The sequence below is a fragment of the Lithobates pipiens genome, unplaced genomic scaffold, assembly GCF_037356315.1.
Source record: "Lithobates pipiens isolate NorthernLeopardFrog02 unplaced genomic scaffold, aLitPip1_a1.2 Scaffold_3, whole genome shotgun sequence".
Lineage (NCBI taxonomy): Eukaryota > Metazoa > Chordata > Amphibia > Anura > Ranidae > Lithobates > Lithobates pipiens.
Window position 1 is genome coordinate 126,873,286 of NW_027507790.1, and position 25,539 is coordinate 126,898,824.

At 44.5% G+C, this 25,539-nt stretch overlaps 1 protein-coding gene across 3 annotated transcripts in view; it reads right to left on the reverse strand.

Moving 5' to 3' along the window:
• YTHDC2 (YTH N6-methyladenosine RNA binding protein C2) overlaps nucleotides 1-25,539 on the reverse strand; it is a 274,280-nt gene that overhangs the window by 46,751 nt on the left and 201,990 nt on the right. For all 3 annotated transcript variants that reach the window (XM_077462267.1, XM_077462265.1, XM_077462266.1), the window contains 3 exons: nucleotides 23,942-24,134; nucleotides 21,066-21,181; nucleotides 10,474-10,763 (listed from right to left, as the gene is read on the reverse strand). In XM_077462267.1, the coding sequence (XP_077318393.1) occupies nucleotides 10,474-10,763; nucleotides 21,066-21,181; nucleotides 23,942-24,134 (599 nt within the window). The remainder of the gene's footprint in view (nucleotides 1-10,473; nucleotides 10,764-21,065; nucleotides 21,182-23,941; nucleotides 24,135-25,539) is intronic.

The following is a 25,539-nucleotide window of genomic DNA, read 5'->3' on the forward strand; positions in this document are numbered from 1 at the left end:
TTCCAAGACATCCACTGAGAAACACAACTCTCAAAAAAGCCTCATGTCTATGTAGAGCTGCAAGAAGGAAGTTTCAGAAGAAAAAATAAATCCTTTTATCTGAGGCATCGTTAAAAAAAAAAACAGGAAATCATCCAATGGGACTAGCAGTGTTTTATTTAAATAGGAAATGGCTGGGTCAACAGCCAATAAACTCAATTTCTTGTAGAATTCCTCCTCCCTATAATGTACCGCTAGGCGAATAGCTTTGGAGGTGAAAACATTCTACAGGAGAGTCCATTCGAGAGATCACTTCCTGTAATCGAGGGTACACTAGAAAAATAATGTTTTTTTTTTTTGGGGCTGCCGCAAGGACCCAAAATCCTGTGATTTTAGGTGAAGAGGCATCCAAAAGTGGTAATTTCAAGTTATTACACACCACATCAGCTAGTAAGCCCAGTGTGTTGCTTCTGTGTCTGAGACAGTCCCGGACACTGAGATTGTTCGTATGGAGGACTCATCTACAATGGATACCCAAAGATTCATGCATGGTCAGCCTATTTTTTTGGCCAGTGTCCTGTGATCGATGGTTATGAAAATAAATTTGTAAAGTTCACCTGGATTAAACAGAATGCACTGCACAACATACAAAGAGCAGGCAACACCACCAGAAGCTGGGGAATTCTTGGCCAAAAACCCATAACACCAGAAGATTAGAGGTCACCTACAGGACTCGAGCCTGCGCACCATTGGAGTACAGGCTTGCTGTTGCAAAGGACCTGCTGCCACTATGCTGAACTAGGAGTTAACGGATAAGAGGTTCATTTGGACAACTGAATCATGGTTTTGCTGACTAAGTAAATTGCCACTGGCTGGATATGCTTCTATTCCTGACTCATGCAACTTGATTTACTCATCCCTACTACTTACACAAAGTATTCCACTCTCCACACAAGCCTATTAGATCTTTGGAAAATCCATCAAAATGTGCATTTACCTAAACAGTAACACCAAAAATCGCATAACGTGAAAAGAAAATTGCATCTAGTGTCAAAGTCTTCATATAAAGTGCAAGGAGTGGATAGCAATCACAAAGCGGAACAATTGACCGGAAAATCGCAAAAAGTGATAAGGTCACATTAAAAACACATTAAGTGCCAAACTCTTCACAAAGTGCAAGAAGGATGCAATAGGAATAGGAAGGTCTAAAGTGCATAAAGGTGCAAACACAACCATACATAACATTAAAAAAAAAAAACACATAAAAATGCAAAAAAAATTATATATAAAAAAAAAAAAAGTGCAAAAAATTGCATCAAATGCAAAATAATAAAAGTCAACGTAAAAAAAGTAAAAGGTACAAAGTCCAATCAGTGCAGTGCAACCGTGTCGATCCAGGGACAACGGAGATTTGTCCCATTTTGTCAAAATCTCCTTCTGCGGGACTCTGGTGTGGAACTGGGCATAAGGTACTGCCTAGCCTACTGCCTACCATGAGCCCCAGTACTCGCATGCAAAAGCGGAGTGACGACCACTTGCGGTTCCTCAGTAGTTTGACTGCAGATCTGAGAATCTGCAACTTGACTGAGGGGAGAAAGACCCTCGCATTCCCGGAGTCCAATAGTAAACCCAGGTATTCCAGATGCTGGGTCGGCACAACCACCGACTTCTTTAGGTTCAACAGCCACCCAAATTCTTGCAGAGTCTGCATGGTGATCACCACATCCTCCTCTAATTCTGAGGCGGAAGATGCTCTCAGGAGAAGATCGCCTAGGTAACCCATGATCGCAATCCCGCGTTGTCGCAGCAACGCCAATACTGGAGCCAGTACTTTGGTAAAGACTCAGGGGGCTGATGCCAGGCCAAAAGGAAGAGCCACCAACTGGTAATGGGCTTCCCCGACTGCCAAACGCAGAAATTTTTGATGCCGAAGGCATATGGGTATGTGCAGGTACGCATCCTGGATGTCCAAAGATGCCAGGGAGTCCCCTTGATTGAGTGCAGCGACTACTGTGTAAACTGATTCCATTCTGAACCTCTGCACTTTTACAAAGTGATTGAGGGCTTTTAAGTCCAAGATTGGACGTACCCCTTCCTTCTTGGGAACCAGATTTGAGTAGAACCCCTGGAAGCGTTCCGATTCCAGAACTGGTACAATCACCCCCTGATTCAGCAAGTCCCTTACCGCACCTAGCAGGACCTCCTGGCAAAACGGGAACGCGGGTATGCTGGAGGGGAAGAATCTGTTTGGTGGCCAAGAGCGAAGCTATCTTGTAGCCTGTGGAAACCAAGGTGCAGACCCAATGGTCGGATAACCGGGAGGTCCACCAAGCTGCAAACTCCCGAAGGCAACCCCCCACCCGAGATGTGGGTGGGGGCAAACCTTTATGCAGTAGCACTTTTGTTCACAGGCTTGTGGTTCCAGGAACGCTTCTGATCGTCCGTGGACATCCTGTCAGGCTGGGAAGGTTTTATCGAAGCACCGGGCGGACGAAAAAGCCGATTGTGAGCGGAAAAGGAGGGCCATTTCCTGCAGCGTGGCTCCTTAGCCTTCCTGGCCTGTGGGAGTAGCGTACTCTTACCACCTGTGGAATTTTTAATGTCATCCAACGAAGCTCCAAAGAGCCGGTCGCCAAGGAAGGGAAGACCCGTCAGGCTTTTTTGGATGCCTGGACAGCAGACCATCATTTAATCCAAATCAGGCACCTCAGCACTACAGCTGTCACTGAAGTCCTGGATAACAGAGGGAGAGTATCCAGGGCCGCATCACAAACGTACTTCAGGCCTTGCACTAGTTGGTCTGCTAGTTCCACGCAGACAGGGGAGGCGTTCTGCTCTACCAATTCGCGGTGCAAACGTTTTGTTCACTCAGTCAGTGTCTGCGACACCAGTGTGGATACCAGGACTGGTTGCACGGCTGACCCCACAACCATAGACAAGGAACGAGCCACTGCCTCGGCCTTCCTGTCCATGGGATCCTTGAATGCAGGAGTCCCCTCTACCGGGATCGTGGTTACTTTATTTAACCTGGATATTGGGGGGTCCGCAACCGGAGGAGCCGACCATTTCTAGAGAAGGCTTTCCTCAAAAGGGTAACGCACCGTCATGTTTTCGGGAACCGAAAAGGTCCTTTGCGGCTGACACCATTCCCTATAGATGAACTTGTCAAAATAAGTCAAATACGGGAACACCTTAGGTGAATGTGCTGGCTTGCAGGGCCCAAAAGGGACCGCTACATCAGAAGAGGGATCCGATGGCTCTTATATCTTCAGGGTATCACGCACAGCTGTGATAAATGCTCCAACAAGCGCTTTGTCGCGCCCGGACCCAGAATCATCCTCACTGTCTGAATGGTCTCCTTGTCAGCCTCGTCTGATAGGTCAGAGCAGGGGTCACCAGCAGGGCCAGAGTCTGCATCAGAGCTCTCCCCAGAGGACGGGGGGTAGGGGCCGTTTACGCGCACCTTTCCTTCCACGCACCGCCTCTATTCTTGCAACAAAAGTGTTTAGGACCGCTGTCAGGGTGTCCATGGGCACAGCGCCATCCGCAGGTGACCCGGTTGCAATAGCCTGGATTTCAGGGGAAGAAACACCAGTTTCTGAAGCCATGCTGACCCTACCCTGTCTGCCACCTGCAAGAGGAATTAGGACAGTGAAGGTCCCACCCTCCTGCTGCTGCTGGGGGGGGGGGGGGGGGGTAGGGGCACCTAGCGCCAGACTCACCACCCTGGGGCGTTGAGTGAATGTTACTAGCCATACATGTAGTCCCTAGGATGTTACCCAGTTGCAGAGTGTAGAAACTGTGTCGGCAGCAGCTGTATAAGATAGCGGTGAAACGTTCTGCAGAGCTTGCACCAGCGTTCAGGGACGAGCCATCCAGCGTCCTGTATACACAGTGGACACAGGAAACAGCATGTGAGAGCACATGTGAAGCTGTCACAAGAGAACTGTGGTGAAAAGAGCGCTCAAGCTTCAAGAAAATGGCCGCCAATGCAACCAATAGGAAAATCCTATAGAAGATGGCTGCTGAGGCTCACAAGGGGAACCTGCTTCGCCCACAGCCAAGATGGCTGCCGGACAGCGCCATGCGGTGACAGGAAAATCACAGAACAGTACCTGCCTGCCAACAGTCAGAACACCTCCACAGACCTTTTGGGACCCCCAAGACCGGGGCCAGGACAAACACTAGCCACACAGAGCTCCCTACAGGTGAGAGACCCAGCGAACCCCACACACACACCACCCGCAGCACATGCAACCACCCCCCCCCCAGAGGGTGGAAGGAGGGGAGATAGGCACATGGGAGACAAGATAAGGCGGTGAGGTGGCCCCCAAATCGACCTTCCAGGGAATGCCCAGCTGCTCACTCCACCGAAGCAGGGAGAGCCATACTTAACAGTCGTGAAGAGCTGGGAGACATTCTATCACAGGCCTACTAGTTACAGGGTAGCTGCTGGCCCGGTATACTGTGATCCAGACATCAGTAGCCCAGTCATATGTATACCTTGGAGCATTGCAGCTCACCGACCACCTCTGGAGCTGAGGCATGTCGTGGCCTGCCGAGCCTTTGCGACCTGCACACGCTCGATGGACGGACTAGGGAGGCTACAAGGATAACTTAACCAGCCTGTCACCAAGCCAGCAGTTGATTGAAAGATCCTGAGATCTTCTATCTTGCGCAAAAAAAACATCAAACCCGCATCACAAAAATGGACCAAAGGGCCCGCAGGGTTCCTAGGTCATTCTCCTTTGCTAGGCAAAATAAAACTGAGTTCTGCCTGGGAGCAGGGAGGATTGTTAGCACAGGATCCGCCCGCCGGGGCGGGACTAAAGTTCTGTGTATTGTGTTACAGTTTTTGCTTAGTTCTCCTAATGGCAGGCTAACAAACCCATTTAGTTAGAGAGGAGCTGTGTCGGTCTGTGAATATAAGAGAAAAGGGGGACAGAAGACAACAGACCCCAAACAGCCAGCGCAGCCCCTGCTAGGTACAGAGCCCCCCCCCCCCCCCCCCCAGAGGACCCCTGGCCCAGGTACATACACCGCACCTCATGCCCATTCATGTAGCAGCCCCCACAGGGGGAGGAGGAGGGAAAAAAGGAATAGGGAGAGAGGAAAGGGAGAGCGAGAGACACCCAATCAACCTCCCAGGAAATGCCCAATTGCTCTTTCCTGCCAAGGCAGGGAGAGCTGTACTGACCCGTCCGGTCGCAATAGCTGGACGCATTCCACTACAGACCCATCGCCCGAGCAGTACGGAGTGGCTGCTGACCACAGCACACAGACACACAGCAGTAGCCCAGTCATATGTGTGCCCCAGAGCATACAGCTCACCGGCCGCCCCTGGTGCAGAAGGGGCATGTCGTGACCGACCCATCGTGTAGATAGGGCCTGCTCACGCTCGATGGCCAGGCTGGGGAGACTACAAGGATCTACCTTATCCAGCCTGTCACCCAGCCGGCTGTTAATAGAAGGTCACAGGATCAAAATCTTGTGGGAAAAAAAAAAATCCCAAAGGGGGTCCGCAGAGGGACTGACCCCTGGGCAGAGCCATGCAGTCTTGCTGTTTTTACATGTGTTAAATGTTCTGCCTAGTCCTCTCCTGAAGGAGGCGTGATAAACCTATGGTCAAGATTTAAAGGAGCTGTGTCCGTCAACGAACAAAAGAGAAAAAAAAAGTTTCACAATTGCTCCAGTGATTATGTAGTATACTGTAGGACCTGTCCTTGTGGCCTCATATGCTGGCAGAACCATCCATCCCCTCCACCAATGCTTTGGCAAGCACAGGCGGTTCATCGAACAGGGATGTGATGAGCACAGTGTGCCAAGACATTTTTTGACTGAACATCAAAAGTACACCGAAGGCCTGAAGGTGTTGGGCATAGAGGCCATCTCCAGAGGTTTGCCTGCTGCAGAGCGTTTCAAATGACTCTGCCAGCAGGAGACTTTCTGGATATATTCCCTCAATTCCCTCTCGCCAGGAGGACTCAATGAGGAGTTAGACACATACACCTTGTTATAAAAGATCACACGCCCATTTGTGGTGTTTGTCCAATGGAAGGAGAAGTCAGTTCCGAGCGCATAGCCTTTCACTACTGCAGCCCTGAGTGACAAGATTCCAGCCCTCAGAATTGTGCCTAGGCGTATATCACATACACACCTTACCACCTGCTTAGTGTTATATTAATTCAGTGCTTCACAAATAAACTCAAGCTCATATAGAAACATACATATATAGACAAAAAAAAGTGCAACCCAAACCCCACACAAAAAAACCCCTAGCTCAAGTCCCAATATCCAAAGAATATATATAGGGTATGTCCCTTATTGCTTAAACAATTAACTCTTCCGGTTTTCACGTGCGTAGCTCTTAACAAATCACCCTTCGTGCCACCACCACCTTACGAAATGGCAACTCACCAGAAATCAATGGAAGCTCGCTTTTGGTTCATTCAATGGATAACCACTCCTTATACTCGCATATTCTCCAATCAGCAATCCACTGGTTATATGAATTCATAAAAGACATATGGAGGTGAGCTACGCACGTGAAAACCGGAAGAGTTAATTGTTTAAGCAATAAGGGACTTTCACAAGAATTGGAAGTGGGGAGACGTACCCTATATATATATTCTTTGGATATTGGGACTTGAGCTAGGGGGTTTTGGGGTGGGGTTTGGGTTGCACCTTTTTTTTTTTTTTGGTCTATATATGTATGTTTCTATAGGAGCATGAGTTTTTTTGTTTTAGTTAAATTTGTGAAGCACAGAATATAACACTAAGCAGGTGGTAAGGTGTGTATGTGATATACGTCTAGGCACAATTCTGAGCACAGTTAATAATAGTAGTTATAGGATTCTTTAGTAGCTGGCACAATCTAGAATTTGATATATAATTTTTCTCACTTCTTTTTGAAGGGGCTCACTTGATTGCAGCACACTAGTGCAACATATAAGTAATTATTTGAGCGCCGGTATTTCCTTTTTTATTATAACACCGGTGACATCACTTCCTGTTCCACGGTCCATGCTGGTCAATGTGGAGCTTCCTGGTTCCTTTGCTCCTGGAGAAACACTGATCAAATCCAGCCAGCTGCTCAATCTTTTCCAGCTATCTGGAACAGCGTGGGACCTACAGAATCATATGGAATGCCAGGACTGTACTTTACTTTGACGAGCATGCATTTTCTATCATCTTGTAAGTGTTTTTAATCTTTTCCTATTAAAGTCATCATTTTAATACTACACTCAGGTTGGCGCCTCTTCCTTACATGTCTTTCAGAGTTCTGGACACACTGAAGAAAGGCTGCCTTCCTTTTTAACCCTTAATACCCCTTTCTTTTCCAACCACTCAACCTATGGATACATCACCATCCAGCTATTACAGCCACAGACTATACCCCTAAGGATTGCTGTCATCTATCTAATAGGACCCCCAGGTCCTTTTCCATCCTAGATTTCCCCAGAGGATCGCACCCAGTGACGAGATTGCATTCATATTTTTGACACCCAAATGCATTTTATATTTTTCTACATTAAACCTCATTTGCCATGTATTTGCCCACCCCATTAATTTGTTCAGATCTTCTTGCAAGGTTTCCACATCCTGTGGAGAAGTTATTGCCCTGCTTAGCTTAGTATCATCCACAAATACGGAGATTGAGCCATTCATCCTAACCCCCAGGTTGTTTATGAATAAACTAAATAGTATTAGTCCCAGGACAGAGCCCTGGGAGACCCCACGTTCCACCTGGACCATTCTGAGTACTCCCCATTTATCACTACCCACTAAACTTGCTCCTTTACCCAGTTTTCAATCCATGTGCTCACCCTATGGTCCATGCAGAGAGACCTTACTTTGTACAGTAAATGTTTATGAGGAACTGTATCAAGTGCTTTTGCAAAATCCAGATACACTCCAAAGCTTCCTTTATCTAGATGGCAGCTCACCTCCTCAAAGAAGGTAAATAGATTGATTTGGCAAGAATGATTCTTCATGAATCCATGCCGATTATTGCTAATGATACCGTTCTCATTATTAAACTCTTGTATATATTCCCTTATCATCCCCTCCAAGTGCTTGCATACAATTTATGTTAGGCTAACTGGTGTGTAATTCCCAGGGGTGCATCTTGGCACTTTTTTAAATATTGGTACTACATTGGCTTTTCTCCAATCAGCTGGTCCTAGTGACTTATTAATTTTAAGTTTTTCAAGTCTATTTCTAATTCTGTTCTCGGTTAGCCATGAGGATAAACAGTGCAGTTTTGGTTACTGAAGCCCCCAGATTCCCTCGTTAAGACTGAGAAGAAGAGATTCAATATCTTCGACATCTCTTCATCCTTAGTAACCAGATTCCCTATCATTCTTTATGGGACCAATATGATCTGACCTCTCTTTCTTACTATTTATGTATTTAAATTATTTCTTGGCATTTTTCTTACTCTCCTCCACTATGTGCCTTTCATGTTCTCTCTTAGCCGCCCTAATTGCACCCTTACATTTCTTGTTGCATTCTTAGTAAAGTATGAATGCTGATGATGATCCCTCAGCCTTGTATATTTTGAAGGCCTTCTCCTTTGCTTTTATATGCATTCTTACGTTGGAGTTAAGCCACCCAGGACTTTTATTAGCTCTTTTAAAATGTATTTCCCATTGGGATGCACTGGCTAATACCCTTATTTAACCGCTTCAGCCCCGGAAGATTTTACACCCTTCCTGACTAGAGCACTTTTTGCGATTTGGCACTGCGTCGCTTTAACTGACAATTGTCATGCAACGTTGCACCCAAAAAAAACTGACATCCTTTTTTCCCCACAAATAGAGCTTTCTTTTGGTAGTATTTGATCCCCTCTGGTTTTTTTTGCGCTATAAACAAAAAGGAGCGATAATTTTGAAAAAAATGCATTATTTTTTGCTATAATAAATATCCTCCAAAAATACATAAACATTTTTTTCCCCCTCAGTTTATGCCGATATGCATACTTCTACATATTTTTGGTTAAAAAATAAAATAAAAATTGCAATAAGCGTATATTAATTGGTTTGCACAAAAGTTATAGTTTCTACAAAATAGGGAATAGTTTTATGGCATTTTTATTATGATTTATTTTATTTTTTAGTAGTAATGGTAGCGATCTGAGATTTTTTTATCAGGACTGTGACATTATGGCGGACACATCGGACAATTTTGACACATTTTTGGGATCATTGCCGTTAATACATTACCATTACATTACCATTACATTACCATTAATGCTATAGAAAATGCATTGGTTACTGTAAAAATGTCACTGGCAGGGAAGGGGTTAACACTAGGGGATGACCAAGGGGTTAATCTGTCCCCTAGTGTGGGTTCTAACTGAAGTGGGGATGTGACTGTGCAGGGGACATGACAGATCGTTGTTCATATTCTCCCTCAAAACCGGAAACTGTGTTTACACACATAGATCCCGGTTCTCCGTGTCAGCGGCAATCACAGGAGCCCGGCGGTGATCGTGACCACCAGGCACTCGCATTGGCTCAGGGGTGAGTGGGGGACATGCACACCCCCTAGTGGCCACAGGGCGAAGCGAAGTTACATAACGTCGTTTCGCCCAGCTGTGCCATTCTGCCTCTCCATTCTCCACAGTACAACTGCGGTGGCTGGTTGGCAAATGGTTAATATGCTCTTAAAGCATACCCTTTTCCTCTGTGTTCTTTGCTCCCATTTAGTATCTTCTAGCAAGAATCGTAAGTTTAGGGAAGTTGGCTCTTTTCAAATTCAGTGTCTTTGCATTCCCCTTATGTTTCCTATTTGTGTGATTTATACTCAAATTGACCTGTGATCGCGGTTTCCTAAATTGCCCTGTATTTCCACATCCGTGATCAGGTTTGTATTAATATGGGAGTAGTTCTTCCTGTTATATGGATGTACATTCATCATTATAGCCTGCTGTTTTTAAGACTGATATTCAATACATTTCTATTGTCTATATCATATTGTTGTTGTGATCTATAGGGTCCCATTAAAGTCCTGAAGCCTTTCTAACAAATTTGTTTCCAGTGTTTAAGAAACACCACCTAAATAAAATTCTATGCTAAGAAAATGTTGCAGATGCAATAAGGACTCGTTTGTACATTGAGCTGCATTTATCTGTATAGATTAATATAGGCTAAAAGCAAGTGTACATAGAAAACAGTGTTTGAGTCCTGTTGGCACCATATATGTGAAGTGATGTTTGGTGCGTAAAAAAATGCAGCATGTATGTATTTTTATGCAGAGCAGCTAAGCACACGTCATCGCACTACATGACAGGGTGGAATGAAGTGTCATTTTGTGACACTTCAATAAATTATACAAAAAAAGGGCATAAACAGTGTTAATAGCAGTAACAATGCATTGCACTGCCCATCACTACCTCTACACAACGTACCCTAGCACGCATACTAACATAAGGACTGCTGTGAATGAGCCAAAAGACTGTATTCTAATGTAGTAATAAAGCAGATAGAATACCTGTCCAGTTTAGGAAGGTCTTCAGAAAAGTCAATATCCAAGCTCTTCCGACTATTACTGTTCTTCCAGGAACAGGACACAGATAGTTCTTCGGAAGATATTGGCCTTGGTCTCTGCCCAATTCCAGAGGGCTGATGTAAACCTGCAGCCTGCTCTTCAGTGCTCAGCACAGTGATCATAGTTCGTAGGGTGGCCTCATCTGCTTGTGTCCCTGGCTTTGAGGGTGCCCGCATTCTCTTCATAAACAAAATGTGCCACTTCTGCCGCAGCTGTAGCAAGAGTCCAGCAGCCTAGCAAATATAAAAAGTGGTGTGAAAACAAAAAATCTTGCTTTTTTTTTTAAAACATGAATCACACTTTAAGCTAGATGTAGAATTTTACCTGCATTTGTTATTCTGTCTCACTACGATTCTCATCAAAATGTTATGACTCTTAAATATTACACTGGAAGTGTAGCTATGGCTAAAACTTTTTTTTAGCTTTTTCATAAAGTGAGTATGGGTTACAGCAGGTTATTTTATTTTCTATGTGTGTACTTTTGGGGAAATATACCTTTAATTCCTCTCCCAGAGATTCAACAGTAAGTTAGAGAAAATCTTCCAAAGTGAAGGGAATTTCCCTTTGAACAGTTGTTCCTGGAACAGTTCTTACCATTCAAAGACTTTCCCTTACCCCTTGTTCTAGAGACAACATTTTGGATCTTCCTTCACATTCTCTCGTCACAGTGGTTATTACAAATACAGGTATAAATCTCACTAGTGCAAAGATAGACAGCAATAAAAACTTTACAAGGGGTCTGACCATTCTATCCCAACATTTAAAAACAAAAATTTGCCTTTAAAGAGGAACCGCAGTCTGCTCACATAATTTGTAATAAAAACATCTTTGCCATTCTGAAGCTTTCCTGCAACCACTTTGCATATTTCATATATACTGCGACTCTGTACTTGCCAAATATGCTGCAGAAATCTCGCTCCACTAAGTCTGACTGCATCCATTTTAACTGTGGGCAGCTGAAGCTGCTGCCCATTCACTTCCTGGATTTACAGAGGCACACCTCCAGCTCTGCATCTTTCATTTGCCCTCTTATGACTCCTCCCCCCTCCCTTCCTGGCAAACTCAAGAGTTAGAGAGAGAGCTGTGCATTATGTCATAAGACTAGGCTTTTTACCAGACAAGAAACAGGAAGTGGGTTGTATAAGGTATTTACTGGCAGAAAAAAATGTTTTACTATCCAAAGTTAACCACTTCAATACAACAGGGCACTTATACACCTTCCTGCCCAGACCAATTTGCAGCTTTCAGCGCTGTCGCACTTTGAATGATAATTGCGCAGTCATACAACACTGTACCCAAACTAAATTTTTTGCATTTTGTTCCCCCAAATAGAGATTTCTTTTGGTAGTATTTGATGACCTCTGGGATTTTTATTTTCTGCCAAACAAAAAATAAAAAAGAGACATAAAAATCCTATTTTTTAAAAATTTTGGAACAGCTTACCTGTAAAATATTTTTCTTTGAAGTACATCACAGAACACAGAGCCATAGTAATTACTATGTGGGTTATAGGCCACTTTCATATAATGGACACTGGTACACCCTAAGACAGGAAGTCCACTCCCTATATAACCCCTCCCACTACTGGCAGTACCTCAGTTTTTGTAGCAAATGAAAACTTGACACCACCTTCTCTACAGGGTGGGTGGACTGCCCTGTATAATGCATCGACATCATGCCTTATGCCATGGAACCGCTGTGCCACGGCTACGGCGCCGCTGCTTTCCATCGACTTTACACCTAGCAGCCAGGTGGAGGAACATTTTGGCACTGTTTTGTCTGGGGGCAGTTTCTGCCCTGCTGCAGTTGCCTACTCTCCTACGTGATGTTGGTGGGTGTGGCAGACCAGCCCTTATAAGCCATTTTGGGATGGGTTAACTCAAATGGTGGTTTCAGCCTTTTATCTGCACACTTTGTGGATCACTTAGAATTGAAGTGTTCATTAGGTGAATTTGACCTAATTTTTTCACCCACGGTTTATGCTGCACTTTTCTTCTATTCTACCCATTTTCCTTGGTTGATATGATTTCTTAATTTTCTATGTAGTTCCCCTCTTCATCATCTTTACCTTCTACTCTCACTAACCTAACTTTACTTATACACTCATTAGCATCTCATTATCCTATCCTTTACCAAGTTTAGGACATATGAACCATTGTACCACATACGTTAATATGAGTTTCCAATCTATTTTATAATCTCACTATTTTTCTCAGCACTCATGGTCATTTTTGACTATTATCTTTCAGAATTTTCTTTCTTGGAAACCATCTTTGTTGAGTCTCGGTCTGTCATTACCACCTCAGCTCCCACCAGTGATAACCCTAGGGGTTTTCTGATCCATGTTGGCACTTTGCTACCGCATAGACACACACAATGTAAGTACTTTTGAGAGTGGTTTTGGGGGGTTTATCCTAGGTATGATTACTTTTATTTTATCTTAATATCCTTCCCTGACAGGGTCAGACCTTACAGATATTCTTGTTACTATTATACTACAGCATTCAGTTTTCCATGTGCATGCTCCTGAAGAGTGGATGAATCCACAAAATGCATAGAGCTATTATATGCCATGTTTTTATGCCAATTATATGTTTTATTGATTTAATGATCACTTTTAATATGTGATTTGTATTATTAATGGATAATTGTCACTGCTGTATGGTTATTCTTTGAACCAAATATATTGGTTTTCTTGGTGTACTCATGATTACCCTCATGTAACTTATCAATGACTTCCAATAAATGTAAACTTTTTACACCTGCCCAATCCCCAGTCCTCCTGTTTGTTTCAATTAGATAGGGATGGAGGCAATTGACCTTACCTGGTCACCGCCTCATTTAAAGACACGTTTTTTTTCCTTCTACCTTCGGTAGAAAGTTAGGATGAGGACGCAATACCACTTTATCCTAGTGAATAATTAAATATGGCTCTTTACAAGAAAGACAATACTTATTTACAGCCAACTCTGATACCCTTCTTGTAGAAGATATGGCTACCAGAAAAACTAGTTTCCTTGTCAAAAGGACCAAGGAAATATGTTATGTTGGCTCAAAAGGCTGTTTCTGTAATGCTGATAGAACTAAAAATTCAAGTCCCAAGGGTTCAGGGCTGACCTAACAGGAGGATTAAGCCCTGTTACTCAGTGAATAAAGCTACAAACCAAAGAATGCGAAGCAAGTGGTCGCTGAAATAATACTGATAAGGCCAAGAACTGGAACTTGATAGTGCTCAAGGATAACTTAATTTCTAATCCCATTTGTAGAAAGTCAAGGATTCTACCTATGACACTGCCTGGGGTGCCAACCCTTGGAATCACACCAGGAGACATATGCCTTCCAGACAATATAAAATAATATATGATTCTGGAGGCCAGCTTCCTTGCATTAACCAAGGTAGATACCACTGAACCTGACGGTTCCCACGGTTCTTCAGAATGTAGGTCTCAATAGCCAAACCATTACATTATGCTTTTGTAAGGTAGGATGGAATACCGGACCTTGCGAGAGGTCTGGACGTAGTGGTAGGGTTTATGGGTCCCCTGCCACCATCTTTATGATCTCTAGAAACCAAGATCTCCTGGGCCACAAGAATCACTAACTTCCCTTCCTGCTTCATCCTGTGAAGAAGTCATGGAAGCAGCAGAACAGGAGGGAAGGCATAAATCAGTGAAAACTGATCCCATGGAAATACCAAGGCATCCGTCCTGCAAGTTAGCGGATCTTTTGTTCTTGACAACGTTTTCAATCTTTTTTGTTGAAACTGGATGCAAACAGATCTACATCTGGAATCCCCCATCTTTGACATATTGTCAGGAAGATTTTGGGGTGAATAGAACATTCTGCTAGGAACTGCTTGCGACTCAAATAGACCTCCTCTCAATTCTCTATTCCTGGAATGGGGACTGCTGACAGGTGAGGTACATTGTTTTCTGCCCAAGTTAGGATATGATTCACCCCTCTCTGGGCCGCACTACTTCTCGTGCCCCCTTGATGATTGATATAGACCACTGTTGTGGCATTACGGAATTGTCCTGTCCAAATCCAATCTGACAATCTGAACTTCCAGGCCCTCAGGGCCAAACGCCCATTTCTGACCTGGATCATTTCCATTGGACAGTCGCCTCTTCCAGGACTGCTCACCAACCCGAAAGGCTGGCATCTGTTACCACCTTCCAGGTAACTGGTAGGAACGATGTTCCTTTCTGCAGATTCTTGGTTATCTACCACCAACTGAGGCTCTGGCGGACACCTTTGGAGACAAGCACATTGGGAAATCAAGAGCATGGACCTTCTTGTTCCACCATCTTTCCCAACAACCTCAAGCAAAGTCGAATAGAAGGATTCTTCTACGCCTTGACTACCTGAATCAGCTCCCTTATGGCACTGATCTTTGCCTGGGGTAAGAATACCCTCTTCTGGGCTGTATCTATGATCAGACCCAAGTATTACAATCTTCTTGATGGTTTTAATGAAGATTTCTCTATGTTAAGAATCCAACCTAGGTATTCCAGGTAGTTGACTGTGGTGACTATACTTTGGTCTAAGTGGGCTATCGACTAGTCTATCGGGCCCCGTGCTATCAACTCTCCTCCAAGCTGCTTCAGTACATCAATAAACAGTATAACGTAGGAAAAAAAAAGAGGGGTGGGTGCTGTGTCGGTCGATGAATTACAGAGAAAAGGATTTTACATTGAGTACAAAAATCCTATTTTCTCTTATATTCACCGACCGACACAGCTCCTCTCTGTAACTACATGGGACATCCCCAAGCAGTGCCAAACGAGGGGTGGGAAAAACAGCATTAAAAACTTCATCCACCGTGACAAGTGGGAACTAGTGAAACTAAACCCACAAAAAAACAGCAGTGTGTGGAAACTCCACCACAAAACTGGGCATCCTCAACAGGAGTGATCCCCCAGACTGCAACATTGCGGAAGTAATTTAACAGTGCAATAACGAAACAGTACTGTGTTTTTATCGGGGGGAAAAAAAAAAGGAAAAAAACTCAATAGTAACTACACGGCTGCCTGCAAAACTTTGCGGCCAATACCAGCCATCAGCCGATGCACTGACGTCTACCTTGTAAAACTTGATAAACGTATGGACAGACGACCAGGTCGCCGCCTTACACACCTGAGCGAAAGACGCTTGGTGTCGGAAGGCCCAAGACGTTCCGATTGCTCTTGTAGAGTGGGCCGTGACTGCAAAGGGAGGCACCTGCCCCTTCAAGGCGTAGGCATGGACTACAATCTGTCTGATCCACATGAAAATGGTGGCCGACGAGACCGCCATGCCCTTCTTAGGACCAGCCACCGAAAACAAACCGTGAATCTGACTTCTGAAAGGAAGCTGTGGCAGACAAGTACAACTTCAGAGCCCCAACGTCATCGAGAGCATGAAGGGCCACCTCTTTGGGGTGCTTCGGCTTAGGACACAACGATGGTAATACAATGTCCTCATTGATATGAAAGGCCGAGACCACTTTCAGTAGAAAGGACGGTTGCGGACGCAACACCACCTTATCCCTGTGGATGACCATATAAGGCGACTTGCAGGACAAGGCCGCCAGTTCCGAAACCCTCCTGACCAATGTGATGGCCACTAGAAAGACCACCTTCTGTGAAAGGGTCAACAGAGGAATCTCCCTGATATTCTCAAAAGGCGGCTTCTGAAGCACCGACAACAACTACCATGGAGGCAACGGAGGACGCACCGGAGGGACTAAATGGCGCACCCCCTGAACAAAGGTACTCACCAATGAGTGAGACGCTAGGGGTCGCTGAAAAAAAAAAAAAAGACAGCCAAAGCTGAAATTTGCCCCTTGATGTTGCTCAACGCCAACCTCTGGTTTACGCCTTGCTGAAGAAACAGCAGGATCCTGGATATAGCAAAGGAGCGCGGATGCCACCCTTTCTCCACACACATGGAGATATAGGTCTTCCAAGTACGATGGCATATCTTCCTGGAAGAAGATTTCTGCGCTCTCAGCATAGTCGGAATCACCGAGTCCGACAGACCCCGGTTCCTCAATACCTGGCTTTCAACAGCCAGGCCGTTAAAGCCAGCGATGGTAAAGCAGGGTGAAAGATTGGACCTTGAGATAAAAGGTCCTCAATCAACGGCAGTCGCCAGGGAGCGTCTGCCACCAGGCGCACTAGGTCTGTGTACCAGAGGCCAATCTGGGGCAATCAGGATTACCGGAATCCCTTCGGCTTCCAATCTGCGAAGCAGACGTGGCAACAGTTTCAGCGGAGGAAAGGCGTAGATCAGCTGGTACTGAACCCACCAGCACGTCTGCCCACGTATCTCTTGTCCTGGACACAAATCTCCGGACCTTCCGATTGAGCTGGGAGGTCAATAGATCCACCTCTGGTGTGCCCCATTTCAGGCACAGCAGCCTGAATATCTCTGGATGCAATGCCCATTCTCCTGGGTCCAGCATCTGTCGACTCAGATAGTCCGCCTGCCAATTTTCCACCCCCGGGATGTAAATGGCCGACAGGGCCGCAACGTGCCGCTCTGCCCACCGAAGTATGTGAGTGAACTCCAGAGCAGCGGCGGAGCTTCTTGTTCCCCCTTGGTGATTTATGTATGCCACAGCCGTGGCGTTGTCTGACTGTATCCTGGTCGGACGCCCTTGAAGACACGTCGACCACGTGTGGAGGCACAGCCTGATCGCTCTCAATTCAAGCAGATTGATCGGCAACTTGGATTCTTCCGTCGACCAGAGGCCCTGAGCCGACTGAATCCCCATCACTCCACCCCAGCTGGCCAGACTGGCGTCCGTAGTGACCACCGTCAATTTCAGAGGAAGGAATTATTTTCAGGCCGGAATCACCGGGGACCTCAACCACCAGATTAGTCCCTGACATGCTGGCTCACCTGGATCTGCTGATCCTGGGACAACCGAGATTTCCCACTCAGCCAATGTACATATACGGCCGGTGGGGGTGGGAGCTCTCTCCTGAATGGACATTCAGCAACATCCTTCAGAAGGAGGGGATCACGCATGCCCGCTGAGCGGCGCGATCCCAATGCGCTCGTGTCATCCAGACACGGCGCATCTCCGATCGGCAGGAGGGCTCTGATTGGCCCTCCTGATCACATGACTGCCGTGTCCAATCACAGCCGTCATGTGATGTAAACACAGAGCTGGTTGCTAGGCAATCAGCTCTCCTCACACGGAAGTTGTCAGTGAGGAGAGGAGAGCAGATCGCTGCAGCCGGCTGGTGATCAGTGAGTATGAGCTGTTTTTTACAGCTTTTTACTCACTGATCACCAACCTAGTGTAAACACACATGTCCGCACACAATGTCCCCAAATAATAAAGAAAACATGCCCCCCACATATGTTCCACGAAAATCACATGTACACATCTGTACATGATCATTTGCGTACTTATGTCCGTGATTACACAAACCAACTTGAAAAGCTAGAATTTCTGGGGAAATTGTGTGAAGTGTTCTTGCCTCCACCTACTGGAGTGGGCGGAGTAACTGGGGGGGGGGGGGGGGGTCATCATGTTTTGGCTGGTCATAATGTTTTAGCTGATCATGTGGTGGGTCATAATGTTTTGGCTGGTCATTTGGCTGGTCATAATGTTTTGGCTGATCATGGGGTTGTCAGCTTTTGTCACCTCCCACTCTAGTTTTGAACATTTCGCCATTCATTCCTAAGGGACAAATTTTGCCGCAAAAATTACGATATTTCGTGAACCATTCGGCAAAACGTTCCACAAAGTAATAGCACACCAATCGGGAACAATCTGCAAGTTTTGGTATATTACTGTGTATATAGTGTAAAAGTTGTGGGAGGAGTTAGGGTGGTAAATTTGGTTATAAAAATAATAACTAGAAAAGCTACAATTTCTGGGGAAATTGTGTGAAGTGTTCTTGCCTCCACCTACTGGAGTGGGCAGAGTAACTGGGTGGAGTGGCTGGAGTAACTGTGAAGTTGAAGAAGTCCCATCATTAGCGGAGAGCTGAACATTATTTTCAAAAATTATATTTTTAGTTTTCATAAATGAATTTTTTTTAAATGTTTTTTCATAGATCTATTTTTTCCCAAAAATTTTTTTTTTCGTGGGGTGGTCATAAATTATTTGGCTGATCGTGGGGTGGTCATAAATTATTTGGCTGATCGTGGGGTGGTCATAATGTTTTGGCTGATCGTGGGGTGGTCATAATGTTTTGGCTGATCGTGGGGTGGTCATAATGTTTTGGCTGATCGTGGGGTGGTCATAATGTTTTGGCTGATCGTGGGGTGGTCATAATGTTTTGGCTGATCGTGGGGTGGTCATAATGTTTTGGCTGATCGTGGGGTGGTCATGTTTTGGCTGATCATGGGGTTGTCAGCTTTTGTTATATAGTTATTAAGGCTGAATAAAGACACCAGTCCATCTAGTTCAAGCTGAGTGGGTGTCTAAAATTTTCCCTATCCCTGTACATTGCACACTCATATTGGTCCCTACCATCAAGGAGCCACAATCCAAGGTCCAAATTCTTATACTAGGGCCAATTTTGGACAGAAGCCAATTAATCTATCAGCATGTCTTTGGAGTGTGGGAGGAAACCGGAGTACCTGGAGAGAACACACACAGGCACAGGGAGAACATGCAAACTCCAGGCAGGTAGTGTCATGGTTAGGATTCGAACCAGCGACCCTTCTTACTGCTACCCACTACTCCCACTCTAGTTTTGAGCATTTCGCCAATCATTTCTATGGGACAAATTTCGCCGCAAAAACTACGATATTTCGTGGACCATTTGGCGAAACGTTCCACAAAGTAATAGCACACCAATGGGGTACAATCCGCACATTTCGGTATATTACTGTCGATGTAGTAAAAAATCTGTGGGAGGAGTTAGGGTGGTAAATTTGGCTATAATAATAATAATAATATATGTGAGATAACAGTATGTGCTCTTGCTATGCAAGAACACTTAAGACCCCTTTCACACCAGGGTGTTTTGCAGGCGCTATAGCGTTAGAAATAGCGTCTGCAATCCGCCCTAAAAAAGCTGCACCATTGTCTGTAGTGTGAAAGCCCGAGGGCTTTCACACTACAGCGGTGCGTTGGCAGGACGTCAGGGAAAAGTCCTGCCAGCAGCTTGCTTGGAGCGGTGTGTTTACCGCTCCTCCACCGCTGCTCCCCATTAAAATCAATGGGGCAGTGCTGTAATACCGCCGGCAAAACGCCGCTATTGCTGCGTATTGCCAGCGACTTTAACCCTTTCTCGGTTGCTAGCGGGGGTAAAAGCACCCTGCTAGCGGCCGAAATGCGCAGAAAATCCGGCGGTAAAATGCCTAAAAAATTTAGCAGAATACATTTTGGCTTAAATTTATAGGCAGCACTTCCAGGTGGCACTGACTGGCACCACTGGTGGGCATTGATAGGTGGCACTTGTGGGCATAATTGCCTCTTCCTTTTCGGGACCGCTGTCCCTTTAAGATGAGCTGGTGATCAGCTTTTTTTCAAATTTTTTTTCTCCCCCGCTGTAAGCGTGAGGAGGGAAAAAAAAAAAAAACACCAAGCTTTTGTTTTGATCATGTGATCAGCTGTCATTGGCTGACAGCTTATCACATGGTAAGGGGCCGGGCCGACCCTTACTCGGATAATTGATCATCCGAGTCTCAGTGACTCGTGATCACAGGGCACACGCAGGGAGCATGCACGGGGGAGGACGTCATATGACCGCCTCTTGGGAATTCAGATCCACGCTGTGGCTGTCATTCAGCCATAGCGCGGATGTCAAGTGGTTAAAGGGTAAGTTGACCTTTAAAGAAAACTCTGTAAGGTGAACTTAGAAAAGTTCCCCTTCCTTGCCCAACCCGGTCCCGCTGACCTGGACCACCGCAATCTCTGGTTCTAAGCCCGGGACTTAGAAATCCCCTGAGCTGAATGTCCAAAACGTTCGGAGGGAGGGACATTTTGGATATTCTAATTGGTCAGTTCCGCCACATGGATGGCACCGATCAGTCAGTAGCCACATAGTCTGTCCAGTCAGCTATGGAGAAGATGCGTGGCTGCAGAGAGGATTTCTAAGCCCCAGCTCCTGGCGCGGATATACCGGGGCCTAAAACCAGAGATTGCAGCGGCCCAGGTCAGTGGCACTTGATGGGAGGGTGCAAGAAGGGGGACCTGTGTAAGTTTACTTGACAGATTTTTCTGTAAAAGTGAACTTAGATTTTAATTATGCTGTCACAGGCATTTACGTAGGGTTGGCGCATTTTATGTTTTGGCATATTTATTTAAAATACACAGTGCTTTTGCAAGCTAAATGTCAGTTAGATTTTACAAGATTATAAAGTTAACATTTCTCTAAAACAATCAAAAGAAAAGTAAAACATAACTTAATATGCTTTTCTTCCTTTTGATAGAATTCATATTGCACAACCTCAAAGCTCTCCTGAACAACATAACCACTGTACACATTTTGCCCTTCCAAAAAAAAAAAAAAAAAAAAAAAAGCTTCATAAAAAAAATACAGTAAAACAAAACTAATATAATCTTCCCTTGGGAACACCATTACCTCAGAGTCCAGCTTAAATTGTAGCCACTCATCCAGCTTAAAAGATGTCAACAAAGCTGTGGCCCGGTCTTCCATCTCACTGTCACTGCTGTCATTGGGGACACCATCTACGGTTGCTGCAATACAGGTTATTTAAAATCAGAGCTGATTGATTTAAAAAGAGCCACAATAAAAATGTACCCACCTAACATCAAATAATTGAGGAAACTAGAAGACATGAGATTATAACAGAAAAGCACCTGTCAAATTGTTATGGTTATCGTTGTCTGTGTCCCCATTAACCACTTGCTTACTGGGCACTTAAACACCCTTCCTGCCCAAACCAATTTTCAGCTTTTGGTGCTCTCACACTTTGAATGACAATTACTCAGTCATGCAACACTGTACCCAAATGTTTTTGTCCTTTTTTCCCCCACAAATAGAGCTTTCTTTTGGTGGTATTTGATGGTATTGTAAACCTCTGGGGTTTTTATTTTTGCGCTATAAATAGAAAAAAAAAAACGAAAATTTTGAAAAAAAAAAAAGCATATTTCTTTGTTTCTGTGACAAAATTATGCAAATTATAAATTTTTCTTCATAAATTTTGGCCACAATTTATACTGCTACATATATTTGGTAAAAATAACTCAAATTAGTGGACATTATTTGGTCTTTGTGAAAGTTAGAGCGTCTACAAGCTGTGGTGCGAATCGCACAAAATTGATGACATCTGATGTACCGGTGGCCTATCTTGCTTCTTGTGACCCGAACAAGCCAGGAAAGTACAAATACCCCCCAAATGACCCCTTTTTGGAAAGTAGACATTCCAAGGTATTTAGTAAGAGGCATGGTGAGCTTTTTGATGTCATTTTTCTCCCACAATTCTTTGCAAAATTACGATTTTTCATTTTTTTTAAAAAAAATTCCCCACAAAATTGTCATTGTAATAGGTTATTTCTCTCACATGGCATGTGTATACCACAAATGACACCCCCAAAAAAATTCTGCTACTCCTCCTGAGTATTGCAATACCACATGTGTGGGACTTTTTCACAGCCTGGCCACATAGAGAGGCCCAACATGCAGGGAGTGCCATCAGGTGTTCTAGGAGCATAAATTACACATCTAACTTATTGACTACCTATTACACTTTTGAAGGCCCTGGAGCACGAGGACAATGACACGTGGCACTGATGACACATGGCACTAATACGTGGCACTGATGACACATGGCACTAATACATGACACTAATACGTGGCGATGACAGATGGCACTAATACGTGGCACTAATAGGTGGCACAGGTGACAGATGGCACTAATAGGTGGCACCGATGACAGATGGCACTGATACGTGGCACCGATGACAGATGGCACTGATACGTGGCACCGATGACAGATGGCACTGATACGTGGCACTCATGACAGATGGCACTGATACGTGGCACTCATGACAGATGGCACTGATACGTGGCACTCATGACAGATGGCACTGATACGTGGCACTCATGACAGATGGCACTGATACGTGGCACTCATGACAGATGGCACTGATACGTGGCACTCATGACAGATGGCACTGATACGTGGCACTCATGACAGATGGCACTGATACGTGGCACTCATGACAGATGGCACTGATACGTGGCACTCATGACAGATGGCACTGATACGTGGCACTCATGACAGATGGCACTGATACGTGGCACTCATGACAGATGGCACTGATACGTGGCACTCATGACAGATGGCACTGATACGTGGCACTCATGACAGATGGCACTATGTGGCACTCATGACAGATGGCACTATGTGGCACTCATGACAGATGGCACTATGTGGCACTCATGACAGATAGCACTAGGGGCAGGTAGGCACTTTATTTTTTATTTTCACACTTACGGCCGCTGCAGTCGTTCATCTCTCCCCTCTCACACACTGTCTGTGTGAGGAGGGAGAGCGGCGCTGAGAGATGATCTCATATGTTTACATATGAGATCATCTCACATTGGACACGCCGATCGCGCTGTAAACGGCCACTGTGATTGGCCGTTTGCAGCGATCTGTGTTTGCCTGTCTCCGGGGGACACGGCAAACACAGAACTTCCCCCGATACGCGCCCGCGGCGGCGCGTATTGCGGAAGTAAACACCAGGACGTCCAGGGACGGCCTCCCGGACGAAAGCGCCTGCTCTATAGCCGTCATTCCGCTATAGGGCGGCAGGGAAGAGGTTAAGGAGTTTCCTCCATGAATTCCTGTCCCAGAGACAAGAAAGTGGACATTTTTCCAACGTGAGGGAATATTCTATCTTTTACCTTTGTCACAATGAATAGTGAGGTAGATGACCACAACAAGGAACCTGACAGAGGATCAATTTCTTGCACACTTTATTCAAAAACAATATTATATATACAAAATAAAGAATGTAAAAACGAACATAAAAATACTAATATACTAACTCACACTGGACCATTTTGACATGCGATTTGACATGTCAAATCAGCGGCAATTGCTGTCAATGGCACTGCCCTAATCAGTGTGATGCTGCATCTGCGGCGCTGCACCAATTTCAAAAAGTAGTTTCTGTACCACTTTTTGCGATTTCGGGCTGAGATTTAGATAGACATCTGCGCAAAAACCTGTACAGATGTCTGAAATCGCAGGCAAAATCGGAACGCATATGCGAGGTGAAATTGTGTGAGTTCAGCTGAATACCAGTAATTGAAACTACATTTTGCTCTCGCTTTTCCAAATTCCATAATATCCATTAAATGCATATGGTAAAAAAAAAAAAAAAAATAAATAAAAAAAAGTACAACAAAGCTATTTTAGGCCAATGCAAACACATACACAGGTGTGCAAAAACATTTCCCTTGCAAACTCAAACTGAATATCTTACCACGGAATGCAGACTCTTGCAATGCGTTGCTTGGCAGCCGGGCAGGTCCAGAGAAGATCGCTACTGTGACTGGTGTAACCACTGTGCAACATCTAATGTTGGCAATTCTATGTGCTCGAGTCATTTCATCATATATTAGCCAGTCCGTGGGTAAAACTTGTACTGCTGCTGCCTGACCATTTTCAGGGGGAATCTGTTCCAACAACAGGAATAACCATTTATTTGGTGTCATTCGTTTTATAATGAGAAAGCAAATGCAGCATATTTTATATTCAAATCCCCTGCATCACAAAAATTCACCCACTCAAACTGTGATATTAAAAAGAAAAAATACTGTATTTGTGGATCTAGCTATTTAAAAATACCCAAGTATCATGAATTTAAATAAATAAATAAAGTCGCGCTATGGAAAAAACCAGATCTCCACTGTGATAAGAATGTAAAAAAGGAATATTAGTGAAGGAGAAAAAAATTAAATGAATATATTGGGTTAGAGCTGCCTATGCCTGGAGCCCTCACTTCCTTAGTAAGGAGGGGAGGGAAATAAGAAGTGTAAATTATAAGGCTGTGGCGCTAAACCCTTTAAGTGAAGTGATGAATTAACCTATCATCCAAACCTGGTGTTTGTTATTTAAAAGATTTTCTGTGATCAAATGTGGAGTTAATTGTCGTGTTCCATCATAATTAAAATTAAAGTTGAAACCAAAGTGGGTATTAAATTATCTTATACGTGTCAGCCTATTATAGGTAAATGCTAAAAACATGTAAACTTTCAGTTAAGTGTACAAAAATGTTGAAGTTGTTGCTTATGTTCAGCGATGTGCTAATTTGAAGTGGACTGTGCAAACATGTGCAAAGAAATGTGCAAAAAATTAATGTGCAAAAAACAACTACCGATCAAGACAGCTAAGGGTCATAAATAATTCAACCAGTAATCGTATAATGACGCAACATATATACAGAAGCAACTAGGGATCAGAAGTATTTTCAGCCAATAATCGCATGAAGACACATTTATGTCCAGTATAAGTCCAAAAATAAAATATTTGGCTTAATAATACTGCCTCTGCAGATTGTTGTTTGTTATTGGTGCATAGAATCAATAGGGAATAATTGGTTCACTCGTGCAAAAGGTGTAGGTTTTCAATAAGAGAACTTCATCATGGCCACGTTGTGTGCACTCGTTTGAGACGAACGGCTGAGTTTTCTCTACACGCATATGCTTTTAATGTCAAATGTGAGTACATTTTAATATTAATAAACGAACGATCTGATTAAGACTGTATTACGCTATGGATATGTCTTTCCTCGTATATAATTAACGTTGGATACCATACGGACGGAACAACGAAGCTTCACCCAGTGCACCAGCAACAGCCAGAGAGCGGCACAGTGGCTTACATTGTGAAGGTCCATCCAGCCCCACTGTGGGGCATTAACTCTGGTGAGAGCATTCACATATTATAGCACTGAGTGGCGCACCGGGGATGAAGTTCTCTTATTGAAAACCTACACCATTTGCACGAGTGAACCAATTATTCCCTATTGATTCTATGCACCAATAACAAACAACAATCTGCAGAGGCAGTATTATTAAG